We start from the raw sequence: 14,218 nt of genomic DNA on the forward strand, positions 1-14,218 counted from the left end.
GGTATAAAGGTTTATTTTCTTTATCATGCAGTACTCTGTCAGCAAGTTAAACTCAACTAAACCTTACCTGATTGCTCAGAAGTCTCAGGATTACAATATGGATGCTGGTTCTTTTATTCTTCTTAATTCTGTTGTAGTCATCTTTAATTTAGAGCTAAGTTCCAAGTTGTTACTGCTGTAGTGGGACATATGACCATTAAGACATGTTAATCTGGAGCAGAGAAGCCAGGGAAAGCTGGCACAATAGAGGGTCCTAAAGGATTTAGATACCAAAAGGCTGGGGCTTTCTTTTGAGGATGGTGGGCAGGAAAAGTGTAATTTTTTGTCTCTTGAAGTTCAGTTATTTAACCTGGTGTTCTCAGGTCTGAGCAGGGCATTGCACATTTGACATCTAATAAATGCTTAGATCTGGGTAGAAACATGAGCATTCTCTGTGGTTTAAGTCAAGGTCTGCCTTACTTAAGGACCATTAGGACTGCTATGATCTAATTACTTAAATTATTCTTTTTTAAAAATTTAATATCACTGTTTCAGAGAAGTGATACGCTCCTGTTTTCTTAACCATGTGCTTTGGAAGGACTTCAGAAAGTTTTAAAGCATTTTTTCTTTCAAAAAAGTGATCAATCCCTCACTACAGCAAACTGCATAATAATTTTCTGTGCGGGTAACTACTTCTGCTTTTGCTTTATGCAGTCTATAAGGGTGTGAAGTTTAACTAATGCTTTTTTATTCTGCGGTAAGGCTACAGTGTTGGAAGAAATGCCTCCCTTTCCAGAGAGGGAATCTTCCATTTTGGCTAAACTGAAGAAGAAGAAAGGCCCAGGCACAGTTACTGACCTGGAAGAGATCAAAAAGGAGAGGAGCTCTGATATGAATGGAAGTGCTGAACCTGCCTCTGTCAATGCCAGTGTTGTTGTGAGTTTAAAAGCTGTTATTTCACTAATTTAGATGGTGTGCAAGTGAGAAAAGACTGGTTTCCTAAAGTGGCTTTTTGGGGATTTAAAATCTCCCATGTGAAACTTAAGGCTGTGGGTGTTTGCTCTAAAGCAGGGGACGTACAGCTGCTTTCCCCTTGCTGCATGGTTTGATTCAGTTTTCCTTTGGAAATCTTATGTATGTGGGGATGAACTGTCTGCAGCCTAAAAAAAATCCCTTTTACATTGTTACTTGAAAAATGTTGTTGTTACTTTAGAGATGTGAATTTCCTTGTTGATGAAATCGCACTGAGGGTGGGATTGTAAAATTAACATATTTAAAAGGAGTTAACTTGAATTTCAGAGTATCAGCTGTTTTTTCTATTTTGTCTAACATGTTTTGCATCTTGGTTTGGGCTATTGTTTTTAATAGAAGTGGACAACACTCACCTTTACCAGGATGTCCTTAAATCAATATACAGTTGTTACTTTTTATTTGACACTACTATTTGAGTTCAGTTATGCTTGACAAGTCTACATGATTTTTTCTTCTGAGCTGGAACTTCTTATTTTATTGTCAGTTAAAGCTGGTAGGATCAATTTTTCCCATTATGTAATATTTCTTTCTGGTTTTAATGCCTAGAATAACTTGTAAATAGATTTAAGATGCTGTAGAAGATTACCTAGAGACGGAAATACTGTAGCATGCTCCCTGTTCAGTTTGTTAAAGCATAATAATTTACTACTTAGTCACTGCAGTGTATAAGAGTAGCTACTCCAAGTGCAACAGTTTTGACTGGACAGAAATCTCTTTCCAGCAGAAAAGTTGCAAAATTTTCTTTGAATGCCAAATTGAGGTGACTGGCAGTTAATATTGCATTGTGCTTTACGAGCTTCACTTTATGGGTTGCGGCCATGTAACAAACTCCACAGTGTTACCTTTACTAGTGGCTTTATCTGGTTTGGATTCCAAAAATGTTAAAAATTTGAGGTCCAAACTTTGTTTTTAGTTGGTCCTAATGATTGGCTTCTTAAAGTCTTTTGCCTGGGAATTTTTCGTTTTACTGTATGGAGTATCTGATAACTTGGAGTTGGCTTACTAAAACAAGATTTCAGATTCATCCAGATGCATCTCATGACTCATCCTCAGATTATCTGGCATAGGGGAAGCTGCTAATGTCTAATAATGGCCATTTTGATTAACAGTCTATGCTTTGTACTTGCATGTGACTTGGGCAGATATATGCAGCCTCTGTTGCATGATTCTGTGTCCTGGCTGCTTGATTTGTTCTATTTGAGGAAAAAACACTTTAAACATCTTGTCTCTTCCTCTACTGTTTGCAGCTTGAACTGGCTACAGGCTCTGCTATTTTTGCTGGTTGGGTTTGCATTCTTTCTAAGATTTGCTAGGCTTCAGAAACCCAGGATTAAACTGATAGTCAATTTTAAATATGCTGTGATGACCTGTGTTTTAGCTTTGTGTAAAAGCCACTTGCTTTCTTGATGGATTCTTCATGGAAGAAAAGCAGCATGGGAATTTTATTCCCTACAGTACTTACTTTCCCTTGAAACTAATGGGAAAAGAGAAGGGGGGAAAAACTGTCATCTTTGTCATTGTTCTTCTGCAGAACCAGATTTTAGACAGATGAATTTTGGTTTTACTTTTATTTAACAGTTAGATGGACACAACTCTCTTCAAATGAAAAAAAGAAAACCACACCTGTAAATGACCTTAAGTTGAAATTCAGCATGGCAACTGCTGCATTTGTGAACCCTTTTACATCCATTCAAACCTTGATTTGGGGTGGGGAGAGGCACTTTGCCATAGCTTAGTTGTCTGTGCAAATGAGACAGCTTTGTTGTAGTTTTCTTGCAGTGTAACACCGAAGTGTCTTGTCTTCCTTAGTCTACTCCTTCTCCATCGGCGGATCTGCTGGGTCTGGGTGCTGCCCCTGTCACCAATTCAGCTCCCCCACCTTCCTCTAGTGGTAGCCTGCTCGTGGATGTATTTTCAGATTCAGCTTCTGCAGTTGCACCTCTTGCTCCTGGTTCTGATGACAACTTTGCGAGGTAATTAAGTCACCCTGAAAGGAATTTGAAGGAGAATTTGTCTGTTGAAACAGGATTGAAGAAAAAGCACACATAACTTTTGGTTTTGTTCCAGCATTTTAAGTGCATTCCTGGGTGGTAGTTTTGCAGCAAGAGAGGTGTTCTTGGACACTGCTGGATGTTCTGTCTTTATTGAATATCTCTTCTAATGGGAGAACTGAGTCTGTGGTACTCGACCTGAGGATATCTGCCACACAGTAGTGTCTGGTTTTCATGCTGGTGTTGCTTCTTTGTTAAATTAAGCTGCTTGTGCATCTCCATACATCTTGAAGTGGGTTTTATCTGTCCTGATATGAATACATTTATTCTTATTTTCTTTTCATAAAGTATTCTTGTCTCTCCACTTACGGCAAGCTGCTACTGAAACAGTGAGATGGATTGTATCCAGAGATACTGCTTCCCAGATTTTAATGTAAAACTTCAATTGTTCTGCTACTGTCTGACAAAGGGGTCTGAAAAGGGGGATAAAGAACAAGTGGTTTTCTTTTTTTTTTAAAGGGGATTTGATACTACAATTACATTAGCCAGTGTAGTGTAGATACAATGTGTTATTTAGCCCATTATTGTTAAAAGTCCCTGTGGGTACTCTCAAATAATATTTGGCTAAATTTTGGGAATGAACGGCATAAAATCACAGAATGTCTTTAAAATTAGTTGTCTTACTGGACAAGAAAGTATTACTGTTGTCAAGGAGCAAATTTTGAGTGTTGGCACAACAAATTTTCAATGCATCTTAATATAAAAGACATAATTAGGGGGACTGATCTGCCTGGATCATTGGCACTTTCATCAAAATTTTATTTCAGGCAATGCCTTGTTGCAGGTTTGCAGTGATTAATACTTGATTCTGTGTTTCTGCTGTAAGGTCAGAAGTGATACTTGATCATACAATAAATAACCAGGGCTTTCGGAAGCTACACAAGCTTGTTCATGCCTTTTTTTCTTTTTTTTTAAGAGGGTACAAAGAGGAACCAATGCTAGTAGTTTCATAAGCAAATGTTACATAAAAAGAGTTTTTTCTCTCTGCAGAAGAAAGTATAGCATTGCCCAATCCTTGATCTGTAGATTATTAAATGCTTCTCTAATGATAGGGAGAAGTTGCTTTTTACAGTTTCCTGCCTTTTCTTAACGCTGTTGTCACTTTTGTTTCTAATCTGTTGCTTGGGTAAGTCATTCTCTGTGTGCCTGTGTACTCTTGCCTATGCTTAATACTTGTGTGTTTTTAGGTATTGATTGTGCACCTGTAATTAGAAGGGCGTCTAAGGTTGATGAGGCCTCTGCTTTTCAGCATACCTTTGTAGTAGTTAATATGCAGCTACCTTTTTGATTTTGAACTTAAACACTTTTGCTGTCACAGCTAAACACCTGAAAGGACTTGGTTCTGTAAGAGGTTTACATTTACTGAACACCTTCAGCTGTCTTCGTGAAGGATTACTGTTTTCTAACAGTTGGGGTGGGATGGGGGAGAGAAGTGGGGGAAAACATTGCCTAATGCCTAAAACCTTTCGAGGGTACTGAGCTAGGGCAGCTAATCAATTTCTTGTGCATTAAGCTCAGCAGTGCCATTTTTGAGGAAGGAGGTAAAAGAAGTAACTAAGCTCTAAGCTGTCTTTACTAACTCCTGCTGTCTCTGTCGCTACTGCCTTTCTTCCTTTGTGCTGCCTGAACTAGCCCTGACCTGGCTTCATCTGAGGTAGTTTCTGAGGAACCAGCTGATACTGTGCATGATGCTGATGAGCTTTTTCACAAGTAAGCAATACTAAAACCTTGCAAGGCTGGGCAATTTCCAGAATATAGTTATAAAGCAAAACTATATTGTTCATTAACTTAATACCAGCAAAACTAGAGAAACATGTACTGTCAGACTTGTGACTAGAACACCTCTGTGGATGCTGTGGATTTTGTGACAGGCTCATGAATACACAGGTTAGAGTCTTCTTTACAAGTCAGTGCTATCACACACTGCTCTAAAATGAGGCAATGCCAGTTGTATGTTCAGTTTTTACAACTATTTGGAAATAAATAAAAATTAGAGTACTTGTCAAAAGTACTGATATTTGGGAGTGTGTTTTAAGTACCTTGGATGCAAAAGGCAGATGTTTGCTGACCACCTCTTCTACTTTTAAGTGAAGGGTGATAGAAAGGACTGAGATCACTGGAGAATGGGTTTCCTCTCTCAGAATGGAAAAAGTACATCTCTAGTTGGCTTAGGTGGTACAGAAGTCATAAAACAAGGAGGGTTTCTTTCTTTCAGGTTTAAACAGTCAAAGCTTCAAACTTTTCAATTCTGCACAAACCTAATGAGTTTCAGAAGTTCTCAAGAGTAAAAAGAAAAGTCCTGTTGCCTGGTCCTTTATTAGACAGTGTGTGTGCATATAGCATACTGTGGTTTCCTTCATAGCTTCTCAGCCTATCAAATGAAAATGTCAGTTCTTTTAGTGTCCTACAAGTGGTGGTTCTGGATGTAAAACTGTCTTTTCTAACTGCAGTTTTCTGCAAAGGCCTCTCTCACAGATTGCGGTTAACCTAGAATGCATCAATCTTCATCCTCTGTGTAAACCCTGAATTTTGTGGTTCTAAATATTGTTTAATGTGGCTCAATTTAAAACATGTTTTCCCTCTCTTCCCCTAGGTTTGTGTGTAAAAATAATGGAGTCTTATTTGAAAATCAGTTGCTACAAATTGGCTTGAAATCTGAATTTCGACAGAACCTGGGTAAGATCTGTAGTGCTGTGGCTGGCTGTCTGCATCATCAGTCACAATGCCAGCATGATATTCCAGACAGGACTCACTTTTCAGCTGCTGAAGAGGGAAATAGCATTATAGGTCTAAGCTGTTTTACAGCTCCCACTGTTGTGCATCCCTGGCTTTTGTGTGGGTTCTTGCTTCCCTGAATTTTTTTATTGTTTTGATAGCTGATATAAAATAGGAATGTTACGCTCCAGCATTCCAGGTCATGCTCCCTGTTTGTATGGCTGGTGCAGCCAGGTTTATAAAGGACCATTCTTCTCAAAATTTGTATCTTGCAGTATAGCTTATTGTTATGATATGAAACACAATACATTTCAGATCAGATTGAATGCACAAGATACTGGAACCATCTAGGAAGGAGATGGAATTTGAACACAGGCTAGCAATAGAATTTCTTGTTTCTCCCTTTCTGAGAAAAATCTTGGTGGCATAGTGCCATCTTAACAAAATTCTCCAGCAATTGAAAGACTTCACTGATGATTTAACTGCCTGTGTGACAGCTACTGTAGGAGAGAGCTAATGGCTTGGTTAAATTGCTACATTTTGAACTGTGAATGTCTTGGTGAGATAAACCATGTAAACTGTATTTTGTTCTTAAAAGTGAACCCTTTTTGTTCTTTAAAAGGGTTTTAAAGAAAGGCAGAAAGACAATGTGTTAGGGAATTGAAGCACAAGTAGTTCAATGCAATTACGTGACCTAAAAATTCCGATGTCTCGTTCTTCTCTTTCCAGGTCGTATGTTCATATTCTATGGTAATAAGACATCAACACAGTTCTTGAATTTTACTCCAACAGTAATCTGCTCAGATGACCTTCAGTCAAATATCCTTAAATGTAGTAGCAGTTGTCTGTTCTTATTAGATTTTTGTGGTTTATTGCTGCACAATATAATAAATCTGTTGGATCAAGGCACAGTGTCCTTGAACATGAAGAAATGAGAAACTTGCTGATAGCTCTCTGAAGTTCTCATAGGAAGATCAAGTCTTGAGCAGGGATCAAAGATTCTTTCCTTAAAGCCCTGGTTATAAACACAAATTTTACTTCTGATATAACAAGAAATTAAGCTGAATAAATATGTACTGGAACTGTAGCTTTTGCCATTAAGGATTTCTGGGAGATTAAGTAATCAGGCTTGTTTGAGTCAAGGCATCTCTGTCATGTTCAAAATAGTCCTGTGGCTTTTATTATTAAGTCTCTGCCTTCACACCTTTTTACGGGCATCTTTCTTTAAGAATATCCAGGTAACTGAGAATTTTCAGAATTATTCCTTGTATATGTGTCAATATGAAAAACCCCAACAAATGAAAAAAAAACCCCACAAACTCTTTCCTGGTAAAAAACCTGAGCTTTAAATGTTCAGTAGCACGCAGAGAATGAGTGGAAACATGATGTTAATTTCTTAGAGAGTTTCTTGGAAGATTTGTATTTTTAATGTTATCAGTTCATTGATCTGTTTCCTTAACTACTTTTCTACGCCTGAATCTTCAGACAAAACCTGTTGACCCCACAGTGGATGGAGGTGCACAGGTTCAGCAGGTTGTGAACATCGAATGTGTGTCAGACTTCATGGAAGCTCCAATCCTGAACATTCAGTTCAGGTAAAACAAAGGATTCAAATGTTAGTGAATTAATTACATGAAAGATGTTAAAATTGGCATAGCTCTGTGACTGAAATGCAAAATATGGACACAAAAAGCTGTCTTGGGTAGACAACTTGAAAATCTGATCTAGTTAAGCTTTAAGGTGCTAGGGAGAATCCACTTGGAACAATGTAGTTTAAAACCCCAGCCAAGCCAAACAGTCATGAAGCAGCTACTGATAAAATGTCTCCATGACTTCTCTCTCTGCTATCTATATAAAACAGCAGTCTTCCTGTTTGCTTAAGAAATCTTGACAGGAATATACGCAGTAACTTCTCCCTTCTGGAAACCAAGAACATTTCTGCAAATAACTTGGCCTGGAGTGTATGCAACCAGAAATAGAATCTTGTTCTGTCCACTCAACATCAGCTCAACTCTATAAAATCCTGAGTTCTGGGCTACATGCTGTTTTTCTAGCCTAAACTGGTTTTTATTGGTATGTTTTCACAAGGATGTATCTTTGCCCCTTAGGGTGCTATCTTGAAGGATAAACCTATGCTAAAACTGAGAGAACCTTATAAGCAATTCTACCAATTCATCTCTTGCCATCTAAGGAGAGAAAATATATTTATTAAACAGTGGATTGAAACTGTGTATTAGAAATGTCATGTGCAGTTGATGGATGTTGATCATAAATAGTTCCTCAGTTGCTTGGTTGATTACTGCTGAGGCTGCCACATGCACTGTGGTTTTTCTCTTCCATCTGCAGGTATGGCGGAACATTTCAAAATCTTTCAGTAAAATTACCTATCACTCTGAATAAATTTTTCCAGCCAACAGAGATGTCTTCTCAAGACTTTTTTCAGCGTTGGAAGCAGCTGAGCAAGTAAGACTCTGTACTTGGGCCTGTTGTGGTGGACAAGGGAGGGGAAAGGTATTTTGTGAATGTAGCTGGTGCAGTGCCTCATCCCATACTCAATCCTGTAAGCCATGAGCTCCCTCAGTAGAATTAATTGCTATTGGAAATGCTGTTCATAATGTCTTTGTCTTGCCTTGTCTTGCAGTCCCAAACAGGAAGTACAGAATATCTTTAAAGCAAAGCACCCGATGGATGCTGAGATCACGAAAGCAAAGGTGGGTGGTGGTATGATATTTTTGATTCGTAGTGTACAGGGCAGTGGCAGGTCATGTTTACACCCCAGCTGGCACCTAAGCACCACACAGTCATTTGCTGACTCTACCCCACTGGGATGGTACAGAGAATAAGGGTAAAAGTGAGAAAACGTGTGGGTGGAGGTTAAGAGAGTTCAGTAGGTAAAGGAAAAGCCATGCAGACAAGCAAAGCAAAGAATTAATTCAGTGCTTCCCATTGGCAGGGAGGTGTTTGGCCATCCCCAGGGTAGCAGGCCTTTGTCAGGTTTAACAGTTGCTTGGGAAGGCAAAACAACACCACTGTGAACATGCTCCTTTCTTTTCCCAGCCTTACATGCTGTGCCAGGACATCTTACAGTATAGGATATCCCATGTTCAGCTGTCTTGGCTGTGTCCTGTCCCAGCTCTTTGTGCATCCCATCTTCCTCACTCATGGGGTGAGGAGCAGAAAAGACCTTGGCTCTGTGTAACTCCTGCTCGGTGATAACTAAAACATCCCTGTGTTATCAACTCTTTCGAGCAGAAATCTAAAACACAGCCCCATACCACTGCTAAGAAGAAAATTATCTCTATGGCAGCCCAAATTAGCACGTTATAAGCAAACTTTATGCATTTTTGTTTATATGGCAGTTGGATCATCCAGTGAAGGTGTGAGTCCATGCTATGTGATAGGTCATGGCACTGCTGAGTTGAATGGACAGCTTCTAGCTGTGGTTTGAATTAGATGCAGTCTTCAGTAGCGGCTGGAGACTTGAAGCTGTTTAAGAAAGCACTGATTCACTGCTTAAAGCTGAACTGGTAGATAGTTCAAACCTTAATTTATACTTGAGGTATTGGTTAGAAAAGGAAGTGACTTTTGGCTGTGTTAAGCAAAGTAGAAGTGACTGTGTGACAGGAATGTGTAACAGGAACAGTGACTGTGTACAGGAATGGCTGTATCAAAACCAGGGGTGACTGATGTTAAATCTTAACTTGCTTCTCAGTTGCTTTTGAAAAGAGCCTTATTTACAGAATAGCTTATTTATCAGAGTCAGCCTTCAAAAATTTGTAGTATTGAAGTAGTCTTGAAGACTTCAAAATTAGTTTCCTCCTTGTTTTGCTGTTTGATGGTGACTGGGTGTACTTGGTATTTGTGTCCTCCTCTCCTCACATCTAAATCTTCTTGGTTTCTTTCACAGATAATTGGATTTGGATCAGCCCTGCTTGAGGAGGTAGATCCCAATCCTGCTAACTTTGTTGGTGCTGGTATCATACACACAAAAACCACTCAGATTGGATGCTTGCTGCGCCTTGAACCCAACCTCCAGGCACAGGTATCTGTGTAACTATCTCCAGCTTAGATAAAAGTTCTCGTTTCAACTAAATACTTCTGTGTATCTGAAACTCCTTTAAGATATTTAAAAATCACTATTGCAATAGCTGCTTATGACTGCAGACTCCAACAAGAAATTAAATGGTAGCAGCTGGTCCTGGCCCAGCTGGGTAAGCTGCTTCTTCAGAGCAATTCTCTTTTCCTCTTGGAAGAGATCATTATAATATTTCAGACTGTCTTGTACACTTCAGACCAGTTTAAGCATGCTTCCTTTTGCTACTTTAAATGATTAAAAGAGTAATTGGCTAAAAGAGGAAACATAAACAAGCAAGTACAATGTTAAAGAGTATTTTTACTAAAGCTTTTTTGACAGAGGTGTTACCAAAACTGAAGATTAAAAATAGGGTTTGGGTGGTTGTGTCTTCTGTTCCCTGAAGAAGTGGTTATACAGGGTCTTTAGACTTTTCCACAGTATTTGGTCCTCTTTAACAGATATTCTGGACAACACATTTCTGTTAAAGCCCAAAAATACTTGAGTAACAGTAATTCTCAACAAGAGTTTGAAGATAGGGTTGGTTCAGCCAGTGGTTTGAAAGAGCTGTGATGCTCAGTGGCTTGCTGCCTCTGAATATTTTCAGATCTTTTTCCTAACAAAGCTTACAAAGCAAGTAAGAGGCAACTGTTAGTTTTCAGTGTTGACTGTGCATTCCTTTAATGTCAAACTGTTTAAATAGTATTTTATGTTCTTTTTCAGATGTATAGGCTCACACTACGAACAAGTAAAGAAGCTGTATCTCAGAGATTATGTGAATTGCTGTCAGAACAGTTTTAATATTAACCATGTCAGTTTTGGTTTTTCCACTTATATCACTGTCATCATACTGCAAATAAATGTCTTGTACATCACTGTCTGAGTACTGCAATGTTAACCAATACCAGCTCCCTGCCTTAATAGGACTTGACCCTTGTTTGAAATTAAGACTATAAAATGTACAGTCCAGGGAAGTGACTTTTTCCATTAAAAATGGCTTTTAGTGTGTTACATAAAGGGTGGGAGGGCTGTCTTTTGCTCCTTTTTTTGCAGAGGTCAGGCTTTTAAACTTGTTGAAGGAAAATGGTTTTCGTTGTGGCAGTCAAGGATTTCAGCTGAAAATGGCTCAAAAACCTTCTACTTCAGTACCTTTAGGAGATACTTCCTTTACTCTGAGCTGAAAGAAAACAATGTACTGCTGCTCAGGAAGGTTAATTCCCATGCTAATGTTGAGTCAAAACTTTGTAAAGTTGAACATTGCCACAAGTTGTCTACTGGATGGAAGGGCAGATTTGAAGATGTGTTTGAATCTGATTAAAGTGAACATTTATGTTGAGTCGCCAGTCTTTGTATTTGAAAAATGCCACAGGACCAGAGTCTTAAAGGAATAATCTTGTAATATTTTACATCCTAATGTTTTCTGATCTTTGGATTGAACACAGAAGCTATTCTTAATCCTCCTGCTTATCTCCATTAATGAGGTGAGCTTCTCTGGTAGGGGGTGAATGAATATATACTTGTTCATTATTTCTCAGTGAAGTTAAATATTCTGTTCTATGTTTTTTCTGTTTGCCATCAGACTTGACAAGTAATAGTCCTAATGATGTGATAAAATTAACTGCGGAAAGTAGTATTGTATAAAAGAAGTGAGAAGAAATGGGCCCTTGAAGGGCTGTAAGGCATGCACTCTTAGGTGAAAATGTAATTTTAATCAATATCTTTTCCCCAGGGTACATTAATGTTCATACTCAAGAGGTTGAATAACTGATACCTAAGCAGTTTCCTTTCTGTCAGTGGTAAAAATGTCCAATATGGTATATAAAACTTCTGTTGAAACTGAAAGTAGAAAACCCAAAAGCATTCAGCTTTTCTAGAGGTTTTTACAGCCACAGTCTTTGTACCTTGTTTCACATCAAACTCTTTGCAGCCTCTCTGCAGAAGTCAGTGGAGAGAAACTTTGGCTCGTGCTCCTCAAGCCTTGAGGTGCAACAGAAGCTGCTAAACCAAAGCAGGTGAGGCGGCCCAGTTAGAAACCCTGGGCTGGTGTCAGCAAGAGCTACAGATCATGGTGAATAAATCAGCTCCTGCTGACAGGAGAAGGGAACCTCAGGCCAAGATTTCCTCGTGGTCACTGAAAGAAAGCCTGGGACTGCTGTGTCAGCACATACAGACAAATGTGCCCAGGAAATGAAGGTGTTGAGTCATGGTGGCAACAGTGAAAATATATTTAAATGGGGCTGCTGTCATGCTGCCTGTGCTCAGCAGGGGACAGGATTCTCCATGATTGAGTGTGCCTTGCTTTTTGTCTTCGGTGCTTTGAGTTTAAATGATAGAACTGGGAAATGATCACTTGGTTTGGCTGAAGGCTCCTGATCGTACTTGAGTAAAAGTGAAAAATGAGGAACAAAGGTTTGGCTGTGATGTGTGGATTTTGGGGGATGTGTTTTGTTTTTCCAGAAATTGCTGGTAACTATGGATATTAAGGCTGAAAACTAGGCTAAAGGCCTGGTCTTTCTGCAAAAGTTCTCTTGAACAATTGGCCCCTTTAAGGCCTTTCAGATTCTTCTTACTTAAGACTCTTTAATCATAAATATTGTCATTGAAAATCTTGGTGAGTGGTTCCTGCGGTCAGGTTGGGCAGTTGGCAAATACTGGTGGAATACCTTTTGTTTTGGCTTCACAATGTTCTGTGTCTCATTATTAGTCCTGTTATGTTAACCATGCTCTTGGCTGCTCTGTTAAAATCTGATGTGCTGAACTAAAGGGAGTCTTAGCAGAGACAGAGGACAAGGTTCTCTTTTGTATTTCCAAATCCTGTTGTATATCTGTCCCTCTGAAAAATGTTCTGTGCCCTCATTAAAGGACACCTTGAGACACTGCACTACTTTATTTCACTTTGCTTTGGTTCAAGCTGTGCTAAAATGTGCATTAAAATGTGGGAAGGAGGGGGGGTAAGGGAAAGTGTCTTTTCAGTGGTGACTGTGTTAAGCTTATGACTGTTCACTCTTTGTATTAAATGTCAGCTCAATGAAGCCATGAGCAGAAAAGTGAACAAATTAAAGACAAATACTTGATTTTATTTTTTTTGTGAATGATGGTTAACTTACCAGTGATGTATCCTGTCAAGCAGACAAAGTAATTTCTGCAGTAAACAGTGTTATTGTTTTTAAGTGCAGTATTTTCAGGCATTGACATGTGAAAATAACTGAATAGCAAAACAGGTAGCATATGTTCATTCTTGACCTACACTCCAGTATGTAACATTTATGGTGATTGTCTTATTTGTATAAAACAAAGTTCTGTCAAATTAAGTGGAGAATTTTCATATAGAAGACTATATATTAGACTATATTCATCAGAAGAACATATTAAGATTAAATAAATGATTAGAACAGTGATGGAACTGTCCTTTTTTTGTCTGGGGGCATGAAGGTGTAAAAAAATATTCTCATGGAATGGTTGTTGTGAAACACAGTTGCTGTGATCTTTTATAAGAAGTACTGGTGGGTTTGTTCAATGGAGTCTTAGCTGGTCTATGGATTTCTGCTCCCCCAGTGAGTGAATTTGATTTTGTTCTTCTTTGGTTACAAGTTATAAATACTGTATTTTTAAAAAGCCCCAGCTGTAAAATCTTTCTCCCTAGAGTGTTTAACAGCAGTAAGTACACGAGCAGTCCTTGCTGCAGTAAATTGCTCTAATAGTGGGGTAGGGTTGAGGCTAAGCAGCACACAACTGTACTGGATGCAGGGTTGATGGCACTATAGAAGAAGAGTAATCTAAACTGCTAAATAACCTCATTTAAGCTTTATATGTATGCTTCAGGTAAAGGGAAAAGGGAAAAAAGGGCACTCTGAGCTTTTCTGCAATCATACAGCTTTTTCTTAAATGACTTGAAAACAAAGTAAAGGTTGCCTGGAGTGGCAGCAAGTAGAAATCGCTTGTGAGTGAACCACTTGTATCCTGTTAGATGTCTGTGGGCTTTGATTTCTTGCAGAGAAATTCCTCAGCTTCCTGCTTTATCCCAAAGCTGCTCCATGTGTGTTGTTAGTTATATTTCTAGAAATGTCCCACCACACTAAGGGTGCTTGTGGAAACCTCACCATTCACCTTTGGGTTGCGTAGCACCTTGCTTTCCAACCCTGTCATCTGTGGATGATGAGACACATGTTGTGTCCACCTTCAAAGGCAGGGAACAGGTCACTTCCCTTCTCCCACTCTAGTGGGCTCTTCCAGAGGTCCAAGTTGACTGTAGTGAACTTAGTAGACTATTTTTCAGTGAAAATAATTGGTCAAAAAAGGAGAAAGAAGTTAGCAAATTCAGTTCCTTCTACTTTATTTGAACATTGAATTTCTGTTACTGCGCAGTGCA

The 14,218-nt window shown here is 38.9% G+C and overlaps 1 protein-coding gene across 2 annotated transcripts in view; it reads left to right on the top strand.

Annotated features, from left to right (window-relative positions):
* AP2A2 (adaptor related protein complex 2 subunit alpha 2) overlaps window positions 1-13,247 on the top strand; it is a 44,632-nt gene extending 31,385 nt beyond the window's left edge. For both annotated transcript variants that reach the window (XM_084208808.1, XM_084208809.1), the window contains exons 14-22: window positions 742-915; window positions 2,821-2,984; window positions 5,656-5,738; window positions 6,507-6,596; window positions 7,249-7,372; window positions 8,124-8,240; window positions 8,419-8,488; window positions 9,685-9,819; window positions 10,573-13,247. In XM_084208808.1, coding sequence (XP_084064934.1) covers window positions 742-915; window positions 2,821-2,984; window positions 5,656-5,738; window positions 6,507-6,596; window positions 7,249-7,372; window positions 8,124-8,240; window positions 8,419-8,488; window positions 9,685-9,819; window positions 10,573-10,650 — 1,035 coding nt within the window. In that variant the 3' untranslated portion in view covers window positions 10,651-13,247. The remainder of the gene's footprint in view (window positions 1-741; window positions 916-2,820; window positions 2,985-5,655; window positions 5,739-6,506; window positions 6,597-7,248; window positions 7,373-8,123; window positions 8,241-8,418; window positions 8,489-9,684; window positions 9,820-10,572) is intronic.
* Window positions 13,248-14,218: the final 971 nt, after the last annotated feature.

This window comes from Fringilla coelebs (genome assembly GCF_963513975.1).
Source record: "Fringilla coelebs genome assembly, chromosome: 6".
Taxonomy (NCBI): domain Eukaryota; kingdom Metazoa; phylum Chordata; class Aves; order Passeriformes; family Fringillidae; genus Fringilla; species Fringilla coelebs.